This window comes from Fringilla coelebs, assembly GCF_963513975.1.
Source record: "Fringilla coelebs genome assembly, chromosome: 18".
In the NCBI taxonomy this organism is placed as follows: Eukaryota; Metazoa; Chordata; class Aves; order Passeriformes; family Fringillidae; genus Fringilla; species Fringilla coelebs.
Window position 1 is genome coordinate 71,683 of NC_140044.1, and position 21,080 is coordinate 92,762.

The 21,080-nt window shown below is 35.1% G+C and overlaps 1 protein-coding gene across 2 annotated transcripts in view; it reads left to right on the forward strand.

Annotated features, from left to right (window-relative positions):
- NCOA3 (nuclear receptor coactivator 3) overlaps window positions 1–21,080 on the forward strand; it is a 52,877-nt gene that overhangs the window by 16,345 nt on the left and 15,452 nt on the right. The window contains exons 3-9 of one of the 2 annotated variants that reach the window (XM_084217622.1): window positions 9,152–9,227; window positions 14,760–14,867; window positions 16,597–16,769; window positions 18,231–18,331; window positions 19,293–19,467; window positions 20,023–20,211; window positions 20,420–20,521. In XM_084217622.1, the coding sequence (XP_084073748.1) occupies window positions 14,779–14,867; window positions 16,597–16,769; window positions 18,231–18,331; window positions 19,293–19,467; window positions 20,023–20,211; window positions 20,420–20,521 (829 nt within the window). In that variant the 5' untranslated portion in view covers window positions 9,152–9,227; window positions 14,760–14,778. Of the gene's footprint in view, window positions 1–9,151; window positions 9,228–14,759; window positions 14,868–16,596; window positions 16,770–18,230; window positions 18,332–19,292; window positions 19,468–20,022; window positions 20,212–20,419; window positions 20,522–21,080 lie in introns of those variants that run through there. The other variant, XM_084217623.1, reaches the window with a different exon arrangement.

Consider the following 21,080-nt stretch of genomic DNA (forward strand, 5'->3'; position numbering starts at 1 on the left):
CTTTTTCATGGTAGTTCTTCTGCCTTCACAGTGGAGCTGCAGTGAAGCTGTACATCATGTTGCCTATCACAGTAAAATGGGATAATGCTCTTCTAAAGGAGACTGAGTAACAACTGTCACAAATTAGGAATCTATTCTGAACTCTATTTCTGAAGCATAATTTAATGTGTCTTAGACTCCTCTTGAACACTTGTGTGATTGCATTCTGATAACATTATGTGCACATGCCTTTTAGTGGTAGAAATCCGTGAACTTTAAAATTGTTGGTGCAGGTGCCAGCAGAAGGGTGGGAGGGAAACTGGCAAAAAAAAGTAACACTGATACTGAAGCACAAATTTCGTTAGACCTATAAATACTATAACTTCAAGTGACCCCTCTGGGGAGAGTGTTTTTGAAGATCATAATTGAGAGCTAACTGCTGATAATGAAATCACTAGTGTAACCATTTTCTGTAATGAATGTGGCTGAAAAGAAGGGTGTTGCGGATACTGTGAAGACATTTTGTAACCAAAAAGCATTAAATGAGCAGTCGCAAACTGAAAATATGTGTTGGCGTGCTCTGCTGCTTTATTCTGTGTGTTTATTCAGAGAAGATCATCATGTTGGTTTCATCTCCCCATATTCCAAAATAGAGTCTTTCCAGCTGCTTTGGAGCTGCTCTATTAGAATTTTCTCCCCCATCAAGGTTTCCACACCATAAATGAGAAATTTAAAGAGAAGTTCCTTTCATGGTATTTTCATCTATTTTTTCTCTGTCTTGAGTAAGCAGCTTTCTATCTAGAAAGCAGTTTTCTATCTGCTCTCTTGTAAACAAAAGGATGGAAAGGTGATTTAGGGGAGATTCTAGAGCACAGCGTTTCGGTTTGGAAAACTATTATATGTTCCAAAGCTCATCAGAACTACTATTACATGCTTCAAACTTCTGCTGGTTTATTAAAGCTTGGCAGTTTCCCCTAGATCGGCTCCTTACTGTCATGCTGGCATAAATGATGTTGAAAAAGAGTAGACATATAGTAGTCAAACCTCAGATTTTTGTTTGGTTTTAAAACATTACCGTTGTATCTGTCTTTTCTGCTTTTATATCCGTTTCAGTTGGTGGTGAAACTTACTACCGGCAGTGTGATGGTTTAATTGTGGGATGCAGCAAGTGGCTTTTTCTTGGCTTCTTCCTCAACAGGTTTCTCTCAAAACTGTCGTCTCCACATCCTTGCTGCAGCTTTTCAGTGATGAGTGAACACTTGGTCTTCTGCAGCAGTAATGGCTTGGGTTTCTGGATTTTAAATGCTTTTTTGAAGAGCATGTTTATAGCAACAACTTACTGAAAGACATTTTAAAAAAATTGATCTATTAATTTTTGTACCTCCTCTGCCAATATAATAATTTTTCTGAGTTCTCTTGTGATACCATCAGGATGCAACATGAATAGACGCTGAAAATTTTGAGCTGTAGACCTATGAATTCCCTTGACGACACATGTCCATACACACAGTCTTGTTTTTTTCAGGAATCAGTATCTGAGAAATTTTTTTCTCCTTTAATGTACAAACCAGTTTGTAGAAAGAAAAGTGTTCTGATAGAAAAGTGGTAGATCTTGGTGAAGCAGACCTCCTGCTGCAAGTTGTGCTTCACCTGCACTTCCTTGAAAAAATGTGACAAAAATGAGGATTGGCTGTTATAGCTGAAAGGACTTTATGCATTTATAACTCTGTAGGTTGCATTATCTATGTACATGTGTGTGGGCTAGGGTGGGTTGATATGCCCTGATAATCAGGTTATTCCTAGCTTATGTTACAGGCTCAGGTTTTTTGATCTCTTAGGCCACAGCGACAGTAAACGGTAGCTTTGCTTACTGATTTCTGCTGAAGTAGCAGACCAGGATATTTACTCTGCTGGCTTTTTAGAAGAGTTTGCTTTGTTTCCAGCACAGTTTTAAACTGATTCCTCTAAATTTTCCTTTTGATGTTACTTGAGAGTGTGTGCATGTATATATGTATGTGTGTGTGTATATATGTATAGTGCTTGTGATAATCAATATAAGGTATCAGGTAATTTATCAAAGCAGTGAATGAACTATAAACAGTAGAGAGACAATATTCCTGAACAGATACAAGAAAAGAAAAAACAATTGGCTAAAGTGGTCCATAACTGTTGCATCCTTTTGTTTGTGGTATGTAGTTGTCCTTTCAATAGTCTGCTGAAGACTTAGACAAAAGAAGGGGTCAACTTTACAGTTTGTGGTATCAAAAATTCCTCATGATATATCCTGGCACAATGCCCATTTTTCACTCTCTCCAATCAGATGGGAGCTGGAAAGGCATGGTTTTCTTCAAGGTAAGTAAATGAAAAGCACGGGCCAATGGTTCTTGCAGTACTAATGCTCTGGTCCTTAAAGTAGGCAGTTTTTGTTCTCAAGGTACAAATAGGGAATGTCCAGAGAAATTACAGATCTGATGAATATAAATAAATTCAGAGCAAAAATTATATGCTAGCAAAAATAGTATGTCTTCTGTCTTGTTGGCCCCATATGCTATTGCAGTCTTTTGTTGATGATGCTGTGAAAATACAGGACAAGTATTTTTCATTTTGGATATTACTACTAAAATATATTTTAATTTCTAGCATTATACCAGACAACTGCAGACATTCTTTAATAAACCTCAGAGCTGTGATGTGATAGAGAATTGGAAAATGAGTGAGGTTTATATAATTATTTTTCTAGTGCTAAATTTTCTCTGTTGTAGAGGGGGAAAAGGCTCTGCATACTGAGCATGGGGAATTGCAAAAACTCTATTTTTCCTGAGAAAAGAATTTCTAATGCCTTATGGGGGAAAAAAGGATATTGCTTTTTATTCATTGTGTATTCAATCATAAATAGAGGGAGCAAAACATTTATTCTGGCTATGTGAATGGAGGAGGAAGGGGAATTGCAAACTCAATGGTCACAGCCTACTGTTTTATTGTCCTCAGTGTTGTTCTTAAGAAACTGACATTTCTGATAGTACTGACTGCAGGAATTTTGAATTAATACATTTAAATAGTGTGTATTCAATATGCTGATAACTTTAATTATGCTTCTTTTTATATTTTTCAGTGTCTTGTATAGAATATTCATTAGGTGATTTGTTATTTCAAAAGCTGTCATTGCCCCTTTTTGCCCCACTCTTCTGTTAAAGTACCAAACGCAGTTCTGTCTCTTTGTTTTAGATTTCCTTTGTTTTTCACATTGATTTTCTATCATGTATTTAATGCTGTCCAGGGTCCTGTGTCAACATTGCTTGCACAGGACATTGGTTTGAACTGAGGATTTAAATCAGAGGAGTCTTATTTTGAAATACCATAAGTTGAAAATGAAAAAAAAAAAAAAGAAGATTAATATGAAGCTTGGTATAAGAGGCAGAGAGGATGTTTGCAGGCAGAACAAATGCTTGAGATTTTCAGAAGGTGAATAACAGAGCATGACACACAGGAATAGGCTGGAGTCTTGTCGTTTTAAGAGGGGGGTGCAGTGGGGGCTTCCTGTTAAGGAAAAGCAAAAACCATTTAAAACTGATGAAAAAAAATCACTTACATGTTTGGCATGCACATGGTATCAGACAAGTCATTAGAGTACTAAAATGCGTTTTGTATTTTTAAGTGGAGAATACTTAGAGTTTATATATTTATAAGAGCATTCTGTGGTATTTACTGGTTTCCTACTGATTTCTAGAATTTCTAGATTCAACCCCTTTTCAGTACTGAGTAAAATGGGGCTCTGATACAACATGGAATGGTGATTTCGATTGTTCTGTGGCGCACCAGTAATTATAATTAACACATTAGTGCCATTTGTTTAGATAATGTTTATTTGAAGGAAATACCCCCTTTTCTTTTGCTTTCTTGTTGTTTTATGGGTACATAATATAAATTCTGTCTCTTCAGGTATACATATCTCCCCACTTCTGTTCTTTCTTGAAGCAAAGCATTCTAAGTTGTATTTTCCTTTGTTGCTTACGATTACAGTCAGAGCATGATGAATACTATTTAATGGCCCTGTTTTAGATAGTGTACTACTCATGGTGTCTTCACAGTGTTCTTCAGTTAGTGATTTCATTATGTTTTAGGGTAGCTTTTGAGACACTTTGAAGGCTGCTAGTCATTCATTGGCTCAGAAAGTTAGGAAAATGCTAACTTGCTTGGCTGTAAAAGCAAAATCAGTCTTTTTTTTTTGTGGAAATCTAATTCAGTGTGTTGTTGAAGTGCAGTCATTAAAAAACCCAGTCTTTCTTAAAGGTGCTTTCATTCTTTATTTTGTCATATGCACTAGTGGACCTAAGACAGTTTTCTAGTTACGTCTTAGGATTGAAGTGGTTTAGAAATGGGAGAACTTCTGCCCTGCTTTTACTGTGTGTTATTGATCAGTCCTTAGCCACTGCAGTTTGCAGAATGATATTTTAACATACCAGTTTCATTTTGCTTAAAATGCTTTGCTGTGATATGTCATATCTTTGTAGCTAATAGTGAGCAATTTGTCAATGGCATTTATCAAGGCTAACATGAACTTTACTCATTCTTACATTTTTAAGCAGCTTTCAAAGCTCTGCATGTATACAAACATTCACATGAAGTTTGCTCAATCTTGCATTTTCAAGCAGCTTTCAGAGCTTAACATGTGTACACATGTTCAGCCTGTCTTGTAGCTTTTAATATCTTCTTCTAGAGACGTTAACTCTTACTAAGATTAGAATACACCCATAATGATTTTTATTTCTCAAATTTAGTCACAATATGAGCATTTTGTAAACCAGCGCTATAATGTAAAAATGTAAGAGTAATGTTTGAAGATCAGAAATACTTTTTAACTATTAAATGTTTCAATGGGCTTCAGACTTTCAGTGCATGGGATTATACTAAATGTACAATATACTCTTGGAAGCATACATTTTCTAGAAATCATAAAATTAAATGTAGCTAAAATGCAGTTCCTTAGTAGAATAAATGCTAAAGCTTTACTTTAGGTAAATGAAAACGCATGTCAAAGAGGAGATACATTTTCTTTCCAGGGATGACCCATTTTTCTGGGAGCCATTTTGGTATTGTGGTTAAACAGTTCATGTTCATTGGCTGAATAATAAAAAAAAGTTGTCTTCCTTGCTTTAGATGTCATAAAGAATTATGTGATTGTTTTGGAATGTTAAAAGTACTGAATGTAGTTATTCTTTTCTAATAGTCCTCTTGAAGAGAAAAATATCTGGAAGAAATTACTATTTTCATGTTTCTCAGATTTTCTGTCAGTCCACATAGCTTGCTGGTCTTTTAGACTTACAGTTTCCTGTTACTTCAGTAACTCAGTGTTGAGGTGAACAGATCACAAATGTTGGCTGCTGAGTAACTCAAGACTGAAGAAGGCTTAAACCTGGAATGGATGAATATGATTATGATCATCATAATTGTAACTACTGATCAATGGTGAAAGATACATTTTTTCTTCCTTACTAATATGCTTAATAAAAATGTCCTACTTATATTTACTATATTTACTTATATTCACACTAGACATTTCAACCTGGAAGACACTTCATATGACATAAGAAATAATTTTCATTTTTCTTTATTTATATTAGGAAATAATTTTCTTTCTTCTTTAACTAATATCCAAATTGCCAAAGACGAAAGATAAATTAGTATCTGAAGCCAGTCTGGAATTCAGAGTTTGCTGGACCACTTTGTTAAAAATTCAAGGTTAAAGATGGGATTTCTTTGTTCCTGTTAGGAACCAGCAGGGTTTTAAACCTTAGTTAATCTCGAACACTCCTAAGAGGCAGAATGGATTCAGTGCACTTTCTGTGTTGTTTTGGATTGACAAAGGTGAAGGCCAACATGAAGAAGTTTTCATAGCTACAGCTTTATTCTTTCTGAGTGCCCAGTTTATGCCTTTGTCCACTGTCTCCCTTGCTGGCTTCCTGTTTATGATGTGCTACTTAAGCATCTTTTTATAATCAGCTGTAGTTCAGTGCACGGTTCAGTCTTCTCTTTTTTTAGTCTTGTACTTCCTGTTTCAATTAAGTTTCAATTCTTCCCATGTAAACAAGCTTTCCACTTCTTAAATGCTAACCGTTTCCCTGGGGAATCCCCTTTAACTTTCTCAAAGAGCCATGTAGGTATTTTTTGATGTTTTTGTTCTCTGTTCCAAAAGCTATGTAGGTGTAACAGCTATCATCCAGCATTCACTTGAGAGGCAGCATAATTTCGCTCTCTCTCTCTCTGTTGTTATTATGATGCAGTCATAAGAGGGTCTCTGTAATCACTTTTCTGAGAGCTGGGGATGTGTGGTGATGTCCTCACATATGTCTAGAGATGTGTAGATTAATATTCCACATTGCTTCTAAGCTGCGTGTTGTTTTGTTAAACACAACTAATCTCAAAAGGACAATTATACCATCTTTCACAATTCCTTTGATTTGTGTGCATGAGCAGTAACTGATTAATTTGCTGCCTTCCTTTTCCCTTTTCTTTCCCTGTTAAAACTGTTTGATGAGATACCTGGTTTTAATAGTTTGAACTGGAGCTACAAATGATGTGATGTAATGAAGAAATGAATACCACATTGTAATATGCTAGAAGTGTTAGAATATATGTCTCATGCAGTGTATGTCTGTTTAATGAGGGAAAGTCTACTCATGTTTTCTTTTCCTGTTTCTGTGTCTGAGTTTGTTTCATTACTCCTGCCTGATTCATCTAAAAATTTAATTCAGCAGAGAGATCCAACAAGAAACAGACTAATTTAGTTATACCACATGAGGTTTCCTGACTGCATTTTACAAAATTATTCATGTCTTCGTGGTACAAACAAAAAAGACTTGCAAGCCTTGCTCCCCCACACCCTCCAGTATAGCTGTATAAGGCTTCTATTGTCTCTGTTCATATTGAGATGTCAAAGATGTGTACACTTTTCTGGGTTCTTTTCTCACATGAAACTCTAATGACCATTCCTCCTTTGATTCCTTTCTCAGGCAAATTTGCATAGACTATACAAAATGAAATTTAGGTCACAAATTATTTTTAAATAATTCTACTTGAATGAATGGAAGATTTAGCTGCCGGTATTTGTATATACTGGAAATCTATGGCAAAATATGACAGAAGCTGGTTGACGTAAAAATATCACCAAAGGAGTGTGCAGTTTTAGTGTGAAATGTAAGTGTGCAGTTGAGTTTTAAAGATGTATTTATGCTATCCTGAAGATTAAAGGCAGGTGTATTGACCTGCACTGTTAAAACAACTAGGAGTATTAGGAATAACTAATTTTAAATAAATACTTTTAATTTTATGTATTTTAATCTTAATTTCATGGGGACCTGCTTTTCTCTGTCATGCGTTTTTTTTTTTTTTTTTTTGCTGTTAACATGGTCCTTTATCTGTTGCTCTAACTGGCAAACCAGGATGCATAGGAAACAAATTAACAAGTAATGACATTCCAAAAATAGATTCACATGCATTATTTATCAGTGGAACAGGAGATGAACTCCAAGCATCTTCCACTTCTGACCATCTCTTAACTAAAAGTGTCCTGTCGTATTAATACATGCAAAGTGAAAAAGGTTCAAGTTAATTGTCATGTCTGAGAAATAGCCTGGGTGCCTGGTGTTTACTAAACATAAGCACTACAGGGGAATTGGTAAATGAAACCTGGCAAGGTCTGAAAAATCAGTCTCCCTAGGATAGAATGTATCATATAAAATTAATGTGCATGAAATAAAGACTATTTAACATGTTGCAACAAGGTGTGTTTCACTGGCATTATAGATAGCACTTTTTTTTTTTTTTAAACTGAAAGTCCTGATTTAATGAAGTCTCTGAATCATTTATTACCTAGTAAATCACCTTTTTTTGTCTGTGGGAGAAATGTGAGAGGGAGAAAGAGTTGAGAATGATCAAATGCTTGTGTTTTGGAATAGTATTTTATTAATTACTGTACTGGTGGAGGAAGTGCTGGATAAGCACTCCACTGGGTAAGTGGTGTGTCAATACAACTAATATAATTTCCTGTTTGCTTCATAATATATGTATAGGCACTTTCATCTTAAAAGGTAATGAAAGATTTTTTAGTATAAACTAGTTACATGAAAACCTCTTTATTTACTCAGTGTACATGAGTGTCTGTTTCAGTGGTTTGTTTCATTGCACTTTCAGATTCACAAAGCTGTAGTAAAGGTTCAGTGGCATTTTTTATCTGCTGCATTTGCTCCTTGCCCAGAGGTTTAAAAGTATGTTGGTCTTATGCACTCTAATTTAAAGTGTATTGTATTTGGGTTCTTTTTTTAAAAGGCACAGTAATTATCTTTGAAACATTTAAGGAAGATTGCAAGTGCTACCCTTTTTATGTCTTATTTTAAAAAGTAACTATCGTGTTCACAATGTCTGGTACATTATATATAGGTATATTTTTAACCTGAACACAGTGTAGTGTGTTCTGGTTTTAGGTGTCTGTCATATTGCTGTTGTCTGTGCCACAGGTAACTTGTCGCTTGGCCATCTCATCTGGACTGTAATGTAATGATTTTTCTTTATGTCTTTTACAAATTTGATCAAAAAAACCTACTATATGTAAACTTTGATTTGGTAGCCAGGCTGTGTTGGATGCTAAGGTTCTACATGGTGTGAATTGGTTACCTTTGTAGCTCATCCTGAGAGTGGGTATATTAGCCAAAGGTCAGTATGTTGAGCCCATTGAGATCAAAACATGCTGAATGATGTTTTTGTTTGAGCACTCTTGGCTTTTGGTTGAGCAGGCTTTAGACAGGAAATTGTATGCTCACGTGTTGAAAGTTTTACTGATGTGAGATCCAATGGGGAAGGTGACTGCACAGCCCCAAATGCCAAGCGCTTAGGGCATGGCTGTGCTTTGATATAAGCACCCTAATAACATAAACTAATTCATGTGAGGCGGAACAGACCACAGTGTTAAAATAAAATATTTTTACAATTTAAGATATTAAGCTGTTGGCTAATGCCTCTGTATTTAGAAGAGGAGCATGTGGGTTTGGTGTCGGGTCGAGTTGAATGGTCTACTGTTCAATGTATAGCAGAGATGGCAGTTACTTGAAGTTATATATTATACTATAGAATATATATTATAACTATAGAATAATTATATATTATTTTTGTTTTCCAGGATGTGACTTAAAATTAATTCTGATTCTGAAGGTCCTCTGAAAAATATGCAGTGCTTGAATGTTTGCTAAGGACTAGTAAGTGACTGATCTCATATTTGGACTATATATACCTGAACACTTTTAAAACTACAGTTTAGTATATGAGAAGCATGTACTTAAAAAAAAGAAAAGAATGGGAGGGAAGAAAGAAGAAAAAAACCCAACTCAAACCAAAAACTTTACTGCACCACTGCCAGAAAGTGAAATTGCTGCTTATATTCTTGTGGATTCCTGTCTATGTAAGTGGAAACATCAGTTGTTTCTGTGGTCAGTCTTACAGCAAAAGAATCTCTGCATAATATCAAGAATATTTTGAATCAGCAGTTTCAACACTTTTGATACTTTTTTATGAGTGTTTGAGGGAGATACAATGTTGAAATTACAAATTTGCACTAAGTATACAGAGTTGCAGAATGAAATATCCTGTAGTTTTATTTATTATCAAAATTTCAATATTGCAATCTGCATCTTGCAAAAATGTGTGACTTATATCTTGTTTTTTAGGAGGGAGGGTTCTATTTAATATTCTAACATTATATAAAATTCCGGGGCATGCTCATGATTCATTGAAATGAACTTGTTTCGTTTAATTCTTTGTAACTGGCTTATTTTGAGTAATGCTAAGTTCTGTTTAGTCAATTTCTCAAACAAGAAATCAGCTCAGACAGAAGAGCTTCCAAGGATGCAAAATACCACAAGTACACATACTTAATATAGGAAAAACTTGGTGGTTTCATAGGACCAATGAAGTATTTAAAATGTTTTCATGCAAAAAAACATTATTAAAGAAAATATTTTGGCTATGTTTTATGTATTGTATAGTTGTGCATTTTGGAGGGTAGTCAACTGTTTCATTGACACAGATGAAAAAACTAAATCTGAAGCATGTAATTCTTGGTATTTTTGGGCCCCTGCTAGGACAAAACCTTCTCACTTGCCATGTCCTGTTTGCTGGATAGGTCTTTCATCTACCAGCTACTGAGAGCAGTGGCACAAGGGAATCATGCTTGAGCTGGACAAGGAAATGAGTGTATTGAAAGACAAGGTAGAGAAGGCAATCTAAGGGATATTACGTTCGTAGCTTTCTAAATTCTGTGGGGTTGCGTTGAGTAAGATGAGGGAAGAAATAGTTGTATCAAACTGAAAACTTTCTGCTTATTGTGCTTAGTAATTTCAATGTCATTTTGGCTTGAATGCGCTGTAGGAAATGGCCTAAGGAACTTTCCCCATTGCAAACGTACTGTATTGTTGGCATGTGCATCGTTTTCTTGTTATTCCAGGGTGGAATTTTAGAAGACAATGGATTTTACCCTGTCAAAATACTGAAGCCATGGCAGGTTGGACACTGGTACTCATAAACACACATGATCTCTTTAAAATCTATGGTTTTGTTTCGAAGGCCGTACATATGCTGTTGCAGTAGATGGATTAGTAATTACTGGAACTATTTTATCTGCCATGTGCAAAAACCCAGTACCTTTTTAACTACTCAGTTTTGCTTTTCACTGAGAAGCGAATAGACATATGAAAAGTGTATGGTACATTGCAAAGGGTGTAGGCATGAGCACCTTAATAGTAAGGGCTGGTGTTTTTTTCACCAGAGTAATTGCTGAGCAAGAATATCTTTGTTATTTTCTGTTTTCTTGAATTGAGAAGAATGCAGGCAAATTTAAGATTATACATGCAAAGATGTTGCAATTAATCATGAAAGTTTGGAACTTCCAAATATTGCTGCCTTTGGTTCCACTCCACTGGTGGTATTAGGAGCATCATGATAAAGTGGTTCATTATTGCTACAATCAATGGAATTAAACAGTGCCTTGCTTTGAAGACTTTGTTTTGGGTAATTTATACTGATCTAAAATTTAATAGAATTTCTTGCATTTGCCCAGTTTTATGTAGCAACTGAGCTATTCAGTCAAATTAAGCTAGCTTTTAGATTTATTTTAATCATGCAAATAAGAAAGAATTTCACTCATTCTTTTCTTTAAAAAATGCTTCATTTAGGTAGATAATATTGTGTGGTATCACTAGCAGAGAAGTCTTCCTAGCCAGCATTAGTGGTTCATAAGCCAGAAATAGTGTTGTTGCCTCTTAGCTCAGAGAGTAAGTTTACAAAGATGCCTGTGTTTGTTGGTTTTTTTTCTTTTAGTAGTACAAATGCATAAATGTTTCAACTTTTGAAACCTGTGTTTCAGAGCTGTGTTTTGAAATAAATAACTTCAGGAAAACTCCTGAAACCCCAAAATAGCCTTCCTTTTGGAAAAGCTGTTTAGCCCATTAGAAATTACAAGTTCAAATTCAATGAAGAAATATAACATCTGGTACTTTCAAAACTGGTGATTTCTTTAATTAATTTGCTCAGGAGTTAATAATGAAAGAAATTGCTTCTTTTGCAAATACTTCCCGTAACTGAGAAATTAATTTGACTGTTGAGAATTTGTACTGTAAATCCATCTGTATTGGGAAGCAGCTTCTGTAATTTCCTTAGCTAAACAGTTACAGAGTTGTTCTAGGCATGACCTGCCTGCGCAGCTTGTAATGATATTCTTAGTGAAAGGAAAATGCATGTGCAGCAACTCTGCAGCTTCAGGCCTGAATAAACTACCACCAGCTACTTGGGTGTAAGAGTAGGGAAACAGTCTATGCAAATTACTGATTTTTCCTTCCTTGTCCAAGCTCCTATATTTATCATGTTTCTAAGAAAAATTGTAGTATTTTTTGGTTTTCTGTTTAATTATGTTGTGAGTTATCTCTCAGTACAAGTAGATGTTAAACCAAAAATGATGTTTCTATTTTAAATAATTTAAAACAACCTTGTGATCTTCAAAATTATGATATAGTGAAATGTCTATCCTAGCTCAAATTTTTAACTGCTTAATGTGTTTCAAATGCTTCCTTCTTCTAAACAGAATTTACTCTTGGATTCAGACAGACTTGCTTTGTCCACATCCTTCCTGAGTTAGCCTTAAGACTTACATTTTAAGCTCTTCCTTTCTCTTTCCACATTAGCTCTTAAACCTTCAGCTCTGACTGTACTCAGCCTGTAAATGTAGTTAGGGAGGGAGGGAAGCAGCAATCCTGGAAGTGTGTGCAGGTGTCACCTACAGCATGCCTGAAGATGCAGCCTCAGCTGCGAGGTCTGTAGACATAAGACCTTGAGTAATATGTAATGCTGAGTATCAGCTTCAGATAATCAACTGCCTTTTGCATGATCATAAGCTGTTTTTATAATCTCTTTTTTTCCAACTGCTTACTTGTTCAGATTAGTCGTTTTTCGTTCAGCTGAATGATGCTATTTGAAGGAAAAACCATCCCTGCAGTTGTCCAGTTTTGTACTGGCATCTAGTGGTCTAACAGTGTATTTTTCTTGAATTTTATGTAAAGCAGGCCACTGTGAATGTATTTGGGATTTTTTTGCCCTGGAGGAATATATGAATGGATAAAGGTCTTCAGACTTGCTCTTCCATCTCTCTGTTGGGTTTGTCTTATTCATCCTGTTTCTTTAGCAAATTTTTATGTGTAAGACCAAGTTCTTATCTGTACAGTTCATGACCATAATACAGAATTAGGCATCTTTTGTAATTGTTTATTTCAAATGGAAGATTAGGTTTGATTGTTGGGTTTAATTCTGTTGTCATTTTGTAATATATATCGATGAAGATTGGTTATGATAGAATTTTATGCTAAGCATTGTATCATTTTGTTAGCTGCAAAGAGAATTTTTACTTTAAAAAGATGCCATTTTATTCCTGGGCATTTTACACGTGCTAGAGTAATCCAGTCCTTTGTCCTATCTAGCTTTCAAAATTTTGTACTGCTGTAGGAAGAATGTTCTTTTAAATTCTCAGCGTGTAGAACTAAAAGTCTCCATGCTGTTTCATGCAAATCTGTTCCTGTGTGTCTTTGTCCTTTCAGTTTAGACTTAAGAAAAAACTACAGCAGATATCCCCCCTCCCCCCACTGACAAGAAGCCAATAAGCAAAAATTCAGTCAGTCAAGGAATACAAAAAGTATTACCACACACTCACACACTTCTCCAAAGTAATACATATGCTTCTTTTTTTTTTTTTTTTTTTTTTTCTTAGATATCTTGTTCTGGAAGCATTTAGTTGATTTGGTACCCTTTGAGGGGTTGGTTGTCTTTGCTGCAAGTATACACTGCTGACTTGTGTTTAACTAACTTCTTGTTCAACAGGGTGCTCATATTCTGTTCTGCAGAGCTTCTTGAGTCACTTGGCCACCAGCCTCTGATACCTTAACATGAACTTCATTTAGTTCTATCAGTTCCTTGACCTTGTGATATGTTATCACTGACTCCTAGGAATTTGGTCATCCTAGGACAGTTTCTTTTAACAATTGTCATAATGGTAGCTTTTGCTTGTGGAGACAAAGAACTGTTTGTGTGAAAGATTTCTTAATGCTTGGGTTATGTTATGCAAAAAGGTTCCTTCTAACTGACAAGTCTAACTCTATTAACTAAATATTTAACACCATTTATTGCCACTGCTGTACAGGGTAAAGAACTGCAGTCTGAACTAGAATGCAGTAAATGACATTTACACTTAATTTGGAAATTTCTGTAAAAAGGATGAAATAGTGCTTAATTTCTAACTGCCTAGATCTGTTTTGTCTCATTGTAGTTAGAAGACCAAAACCAATTTTTTACATCTTTTTATAGTTCTAGTTATATTCTAAAATATTCCAACTAGATACATAGCATAGATCCATTAAATTTTTTTCCTCCCTCAGCGTGTTGTTGATCCTAGCATAGCAGGACCTCACATGGCTTTCTTCTCTCATCTGTGTCTCTGCTCCTTTTTTCTCTTGGGAGTGAGGGGAGGTGAGTGTCATATATATATAATCTGCCAGGTTTGTTTAATGTAACTAGACTTTGACAAAATCGCCTGATATTTTATTGGGTTATGGCCCAGTCTTTTGCTGCAGAAGCAATAGAAATGAAAGACGGTTGAAGTCTTTGCTTGCCTTGGCCTCAAAGTTTTAGAAAACTCTGCGGATTTTAGAAGATTTAGCAAGAGATATGAAAACTATAGTAACCTGTAAAGGTGGTAATAGTAATCTATTGGACTTATGCAGAGACGAGTATGAAACTCCTGTAAGCCCCCTGATACACTCCTAAGGATGAAAATTGTTTCTGCAACTGTGCTTTGGTACAACATTAATTTATTGCTTTCTTTTCAGGTTATCTAAATATATGTTTAAATACTGAGAATTTCTTCTTTTTTAGATGAATTGGAGCTATACTGTGGTCCCAGTTTAATGGTGCAAATTTTAAATATCTCTGAAAAAATTAAATGCATTTTTAACCTTTACGTTTGCTTAGAGGGATGGAAGGCTTTAATAACCTGTGTTTTGGCTAAATAAAGGGTAGATTTTAAAGAAAGGTAAACAAACATTATTTTTTAGTAGCAAAATGTTTATGGATTTGCATTAAGAAAACTCACTTGTAAATCTGATAAAAATAAATTACTTATCTGGATAAGTTCTCTGCATTTTGAATTACTATGTGGAGCATTCTATTCACAATTATTATGTCATTGCTTTTAGCTGCTGATGCAAAGTCAAGATGAGCGGATTAGGAGAAAACTCTTTAGATAGTTTGACTAATGAGTCAAGGAAGCGCAAGCCATTGCCCTGTGATACACCAGGTGCAAGGTATGTTTATATTGAACTTAACTGGTCTTTAATAAGTTTATAAAAATACTTTTCAAATTTGCATTGCAATTTAGAGTAAGTTCTAACTAAGGAATTTGTTTAGTTGAAAAAGTCTCTAGGCCAGCTTCTGTTGTGAAGATAGGTAACTTTACTATTAGGTGTTGTTGATGAACTGTGCTTTATAATTAGACTCATGTGGAAATTTTATTACAGTGGACATATCATAGAATGCATTGAGTTGGAGTAGACCTTAAAGATCATCTCGTTCCAGTTCCCCTGTCATGGGCAGGGATACATTCCATTAGATAAGGAATCCCATTTGAAGTTGTGATTACAAGGGAAGAGAAGAAAAACCTCTTGCTTCGCAGGAATTTTAAAGGCATCATCTTATATCTGGTCATTGGTTTGACAGGCCTCATTTCAGGCAGTTACATTTATCAAAGAATACTGCGAGAAGTTGAGCATTTTGCTGGTTTGTTTGTACTTCCGTTTCTTTTAAGTTAATCTTAAATTTTGGCAATCTGTGCTATCTTCCTGCCCCTCACCCAACTCTCTCAGATACTGTTGTCTGAGGGACTCAGTTTTCTGTTCCCCACGAGCTTCATTGCTCTCCACCACATTAAGATTCTTTTTTCTTTCATGTTTCTTCTTCCCATAGAGTATTAACTTGTCTTAAATTCGTTGTCAGGCATTGTGTGTACTAATATTTGTCCCTTTTATATATACATCCCCAGTGCCTCATGCCAATTGCCTTCATCATTAAATGCTTCCACTGCATCCCAGTGTGTTTTTATGAGTGTCCTCCATTCCATTTTCTCTTTCCCTTTCTACAGTGTCTCTCATGCAGGAGTTCTTTTTCAGATTGTCACCCTTCATTTGCTTTCTTTATCTTTCAAGGTCTTGCTTTGTCATGTGTTTGTTCTCTCCGATGTTGGTCCATGCATACTTTTCTAACTCCTTCACTTGGTTTCTTCTCAAAGAATCATTACTCTCTTTCAATTACCTTGATGTGTCCATTCTTACCCCTGCCCTGAGTCCTTCTTTTTCTATTCTTGCCATATTGTGTATGACATTTCTCCCTGTTGGTTTAGGCTGTAGACAGTCTCTTTACTCAGCACATGAACCTGGGTAGGAAAAAGAATTTGAGAGAGACATTTTATCCAGCAACATTAGATTGTCTGAAATTCTGCTTTTCTTGCATGTTGAGATGGCATTTAGGCATTTAGATGCCTAGAAATTTATGAGGTATCACCTTCTGTAATCATCTCTTTACAATCAAACTGAAGGGAGTAAAAGAACACTAAAATTCAATTTTGTTTGTCTAGTAAATTTTAAGCAACTGTAAAGCAATTTCTAAGATTAAAATATACTTTCTGTATGAGTGCTACAATTTTATTACAAAAGCAGCCGTTCTTTTCATTAAATCTGACAGTAGAGTAAAAGTAAAAACAGGAGGATTTTTTTTATTAATAGCTTTCTTCTGTTCTCTTGATATCAATTTGTACTTTAAATTCTTAAAAAATATGCAAACCAAACACAAACCCCAAACCAAACAGCAGTGTAACAAAACACACACATTTGCCCTTCAGATTCATGTTTGCTGGAAGAATAACTACTGCCTAGGTTTAATGGGTGGGTGTTAAGTGAAGTACATTATTGTCCACAGAGTGAGCACAGGTTTTCTAGAGGATGGTATATGAGTATACAAAATAATGCTTTTGATTCCTAGTCTGGTCTGCAGCGGTGAGAAGCGTCGACGTGAGCAGGAAAGCAAATACATTGAAGAACTGGCTGAGCTGATATCTGCTAATCTGAGTGACATTGACAATTTCAATGTCAAACCAGACAAATGTGCTATCTTAAAGGAAACTGTGAGACAGATTCGACAAATAAAAGAGCAAGGTACAATTCCCTGCTAAGTCAAAATTAATAGTTTAATTTCATTGTGATTCTTTTTTTGTAGCAATAGTTACTTAGGAAATTGAGTAGTGTTTTTCACAATAGCATATAACTGCACAGGTCTTTGGACTTTGACTTGATTCAAACCTTAAACCTTTCTATTTAAAAGTAAGCAAGTATTTATCATCACTTTTTATTGGGAATCAGGATTTTAAAACTTTGCATGGCCTTTCTTACCAGTTTTGTACCACAGCCAAGTTAAAAAAAGAGGACATGGTACTCTACCATATGCTTGTACTCTATACCAAATACTCTCTGGTATGAAGAATACATGCCATTGCCTTTCACTTCAAGAAAACCTATCCTTTTCTTATGGGCAAGCCTCCAATCAAAGATAGTGATTTTTATGGATTTTTTAAAATCACTTTTTTAGTGTGATTGCATGTACTCAGAATATAGCCAACTCAACAAAGGAGAAAGAAACAGTGCATCATATCTTGGTAAATTCTGTCAGCTAGGGTAAACCTAAGTGATATAATACTTTTTTTTAACTGACAGGTATATGCAAAACCCATGTTTTGAAATATAAAGTGAGGAGTATATATCATTTATTTTTTTAAACACCGCTCCACCCCCATCTCCACCTCCCAATGACTAGCCTCCCAAGCTTATATGTGTCATTTGGGCAGTAAAGTATTAGAAAAATGGAATATGCTGTGTGTATCTTATGTGTTGCGGTAGATTGCCACATCGTATGCTAAAAACAATTTTCAAAAATCATCTTCTGTTTTTAAGGTTTTTTGTAGTATCATTGAGTGCATTCTAATATTTCATTGTAGATTGAGATGTTGTACTCCTCTTGTGGTCTACTTAACCAGCCAGCAAGTACCACAAAATAAAACTCACGGTGTTTTTTCTGTAATTCTGCTGCATGGCATGGATTCCCATTCCACTTTCCCCTGTGATAAATTAACTTAGGATATTTTGATTCTATAATATGACTTTATTATACGCATGCACAACGTATATACACGTACAGGCACCCAGCTGTTAACACGATCAAAGCCTTTTTGTAGAACAGTGGTGATGGCATCTGAAGACTGTGACCAATGATAATGAGGTGATCAAAATAAAACCATAAGAAAGAGATATGTGAGTGTTTTTAATGTCTAATGAAAGACTCAGCAGGTATTCATCAGACAGTGAAAAACAAGAAATGTTCACAAAGCAAGTTCATCATGTCAGCTTCAACTGCCAAGTCAATTTATATGAGCAAAGACTTTGGCATTATGTGGCCATGAGATATTTTCTGGTCTTAGTGACCAACAGTATATGAGCCCTCCTCTCTCATTTGTGCTTCTTTTTGCCTTTATTTCACACTCTCCCTAGGATCTGGCTCACAATATTAAAATGTGGCTATTACATGAAAAGTTGCTTTACGGAAATGTATCTTTTGGCTTTCAGGAAAAGCAGTTTCTAATGATGATGATGTTCAGAAAGCTGACGTATCATCCACGGGTCAAGGAGTTATTGACAAGGATTCATTGGGGCCTCTTTTATTACAGGCAAGTACAAATTAGGCCCTAGTAAACCCCTATGGAACCAAACACGGCAGGGGAAAATATTACAATAAAGTATGCAATCCTGTGGTAATAAAATAGTATGCAAGCACCATGCAGAAGTATGTTTGAAAGGTTCAGGAATAAAATCTATAATGTTTTCTTAATTTTGCTGAAATTCTCTGTAAAAGGAAATAGAATAGCCTTTGACTTTTTCTAATATTCCTATGCTTCATTAGCAAATTACTACTGAAGCAGTGCTTATTTGTACAAGGGATACTTTATTTCTTGTAGGGGATAGACATTAAATGGAGGAGTTTTTGCAAGGAGAGGTTTGTTATGTGTGTGTCAGCATTTGTATTACTAAATTATGAAGCATTTTAAATGAATGTTGCCATCAAGTAAAATAACCCAAGATTAATAGTAAACAAAAGTACATAGCAGATAGCCTTTCTTTATGCCTAGATAACCAATCTGGTATTTACAAGTTCATGAAAGCATTCTTGAAGTTTAGTTTTTTTACATAGATATTGAATTTCTCTTTCAGTTAAGAACATACAGTGTTTGGCTAGATCCTCCTATCTCATCACTTGATAGTGGAAATGTCTTCATGTTCATGACTCTCTGCTTGTTTCTACTGAATTTCTTGTTTCAATTTGCTAACTATTAAATTAATGGTAAAAATTCATGATCTAGTGTTCATATGAATCAAGAATGAAACAAGAAGGCTGGTTATCAATGTGAAAGCTGAATGGAATATCACATGGACATATTAATTACTATTATTTAAATAATTCCCTACCAGACACACTTTTCCTCAAAGAAGAATTTAAAACTTCATCTCTATCCTTGAAAATAAGTGAATATATTCTAAATTTACATTTATCACCCACACAGTTTTTAAATTAAATTATGTTGAGAATTAGTCAATATGTCTTACACGATATGTTGTCATGTTAATATTTAGGCATTGGATGGCTTCCTCTTTGTTGTCAATCGAGATGGGAACATAGTATTTGTATCAGAAAATGTCACACAGTACCTGCAGTATAAACAAGAAGATTTAGTTAATACAAGTGTATATGGTATCTTACATGAAGAGGACCGGAAGGACTTTCTTAAAAACGTACCTAAATCTTCAGGTAATAAAAGGTTATCTACTACACTTACTAGACTATATGAAAACAATCAAAGACACATATAGCTCATAAAGGATAACCTTTCAAAACATATTACTTATATAAAGAATATTTTACTACAAGAATATCTTAATCTTGATAAATATTACTGTGTTTTTACAATAACATGCCATCAGAAAGAAATGTGCTGGAAAATCACACTTAACTTTAGCCTTTGCATTTTGTTTACTTGTAACTTTAAAAGAGCGACACTAAAGGAACAACTTCCCTGATACCACAAGGCTGGCTGAAGGAACTGCTTGTTTTTAAAATATGTGAATGACTTCCCAGCACTCCTTCAAGTGACTGAAAGTGTCATGCAAAAGAAAGAGTGTTTTTTTACTTGGTTCTCAATATTCCTATTTTTATACCAAGCTATATTGATGGTATATTGAGAAGGCATGTTAAAATATTCTTTATTATCTTTAATCTACGAACAGGGTATCTAAATTAAGAAGAATCAGTTATGAGTTGATTGTATCTGAAAATCTATATGAATTCTTATTGTGTTCTTTTAAGTTAATGGAGTTCCTTGGAGTAATGAAGCGCCTAGGCAGAAGAGCCATACATTCAATTGCCGGATGATGGTGAAAAGCTCTCATGACCTCTTTGAAGATGTAGGTGGCTACCAGGATATACGTCAAAGATATGAAACTATGCAGTGCTTCGCTTTATCGCAGCCAAGAGCTATGATGGAAGAGGGGGAAGGTAGGAATTTTTGTGGAATTGTCATGGATAGAAATTTCTGTAAAAAGCTCTTTGGTGTTTAGCAAACCATTTTCAAGAAAGCAGCAGCTTTAATCCTTACTCTCTGTACTTCCATTGTAACAACAAAAGATGCTTCAGCTACTTCATTAGATTCTTCAACACAGTAAAACATGAGATGATGAAAGAAGAAACATTTTTTTAAATACAGATTTGCAGTCCTGCATGATTTGTGTGGCGCGTCGTATTGCAACTGCAGAAAGGGTATTTCCAGTGAATCCAGAGAGCTTTATTACAAGACATGATCTTTCAGGTAGGAAGTATACCCAGGAGGAAGGTATGAAGGAGTCTTCTTTGTCCATGTGCTCTTGTTTTAAATAAATGGAGTGTGTATGTTGTATATGGACTAACAAAATTCATATTGAGAATTCCCAGCTGCTTTTTACAATATACCATTGTTGCTAGTGAGGTGCAATAAAATCTGTGGGAGGCATTTTCTTCTCTATGTTACTGTTTGGTGGGTTGGTAAAAACCATTGCTTGTGTTTTGGCCAGCATTTCAAGTGGTTGTCGTTCTGCTTTCCTTTACGTGGAAGATGTATTTTAGGTCATAGCTGGAAGTCCTTTAGAATGTTTATATTTTTATACAATACGTGAGGTAATGTTTGAAGTGGCTTATGCTGTTTAAATTGATAGAGTTGTATAATCTAAATGGGACTTTGTCTTTATGATGTTCTTTTGATGTAGTTGGTTGCTATTTTTAAAAATTTTACTCTGTGTGCATCCCTTAGGTGCCCGTAACCAGAGATGTAAGTTACTGTTTTCTAAAGCTCTGACATTGACCTGTGGGGGATTAACTTCCTCTTACTCAGT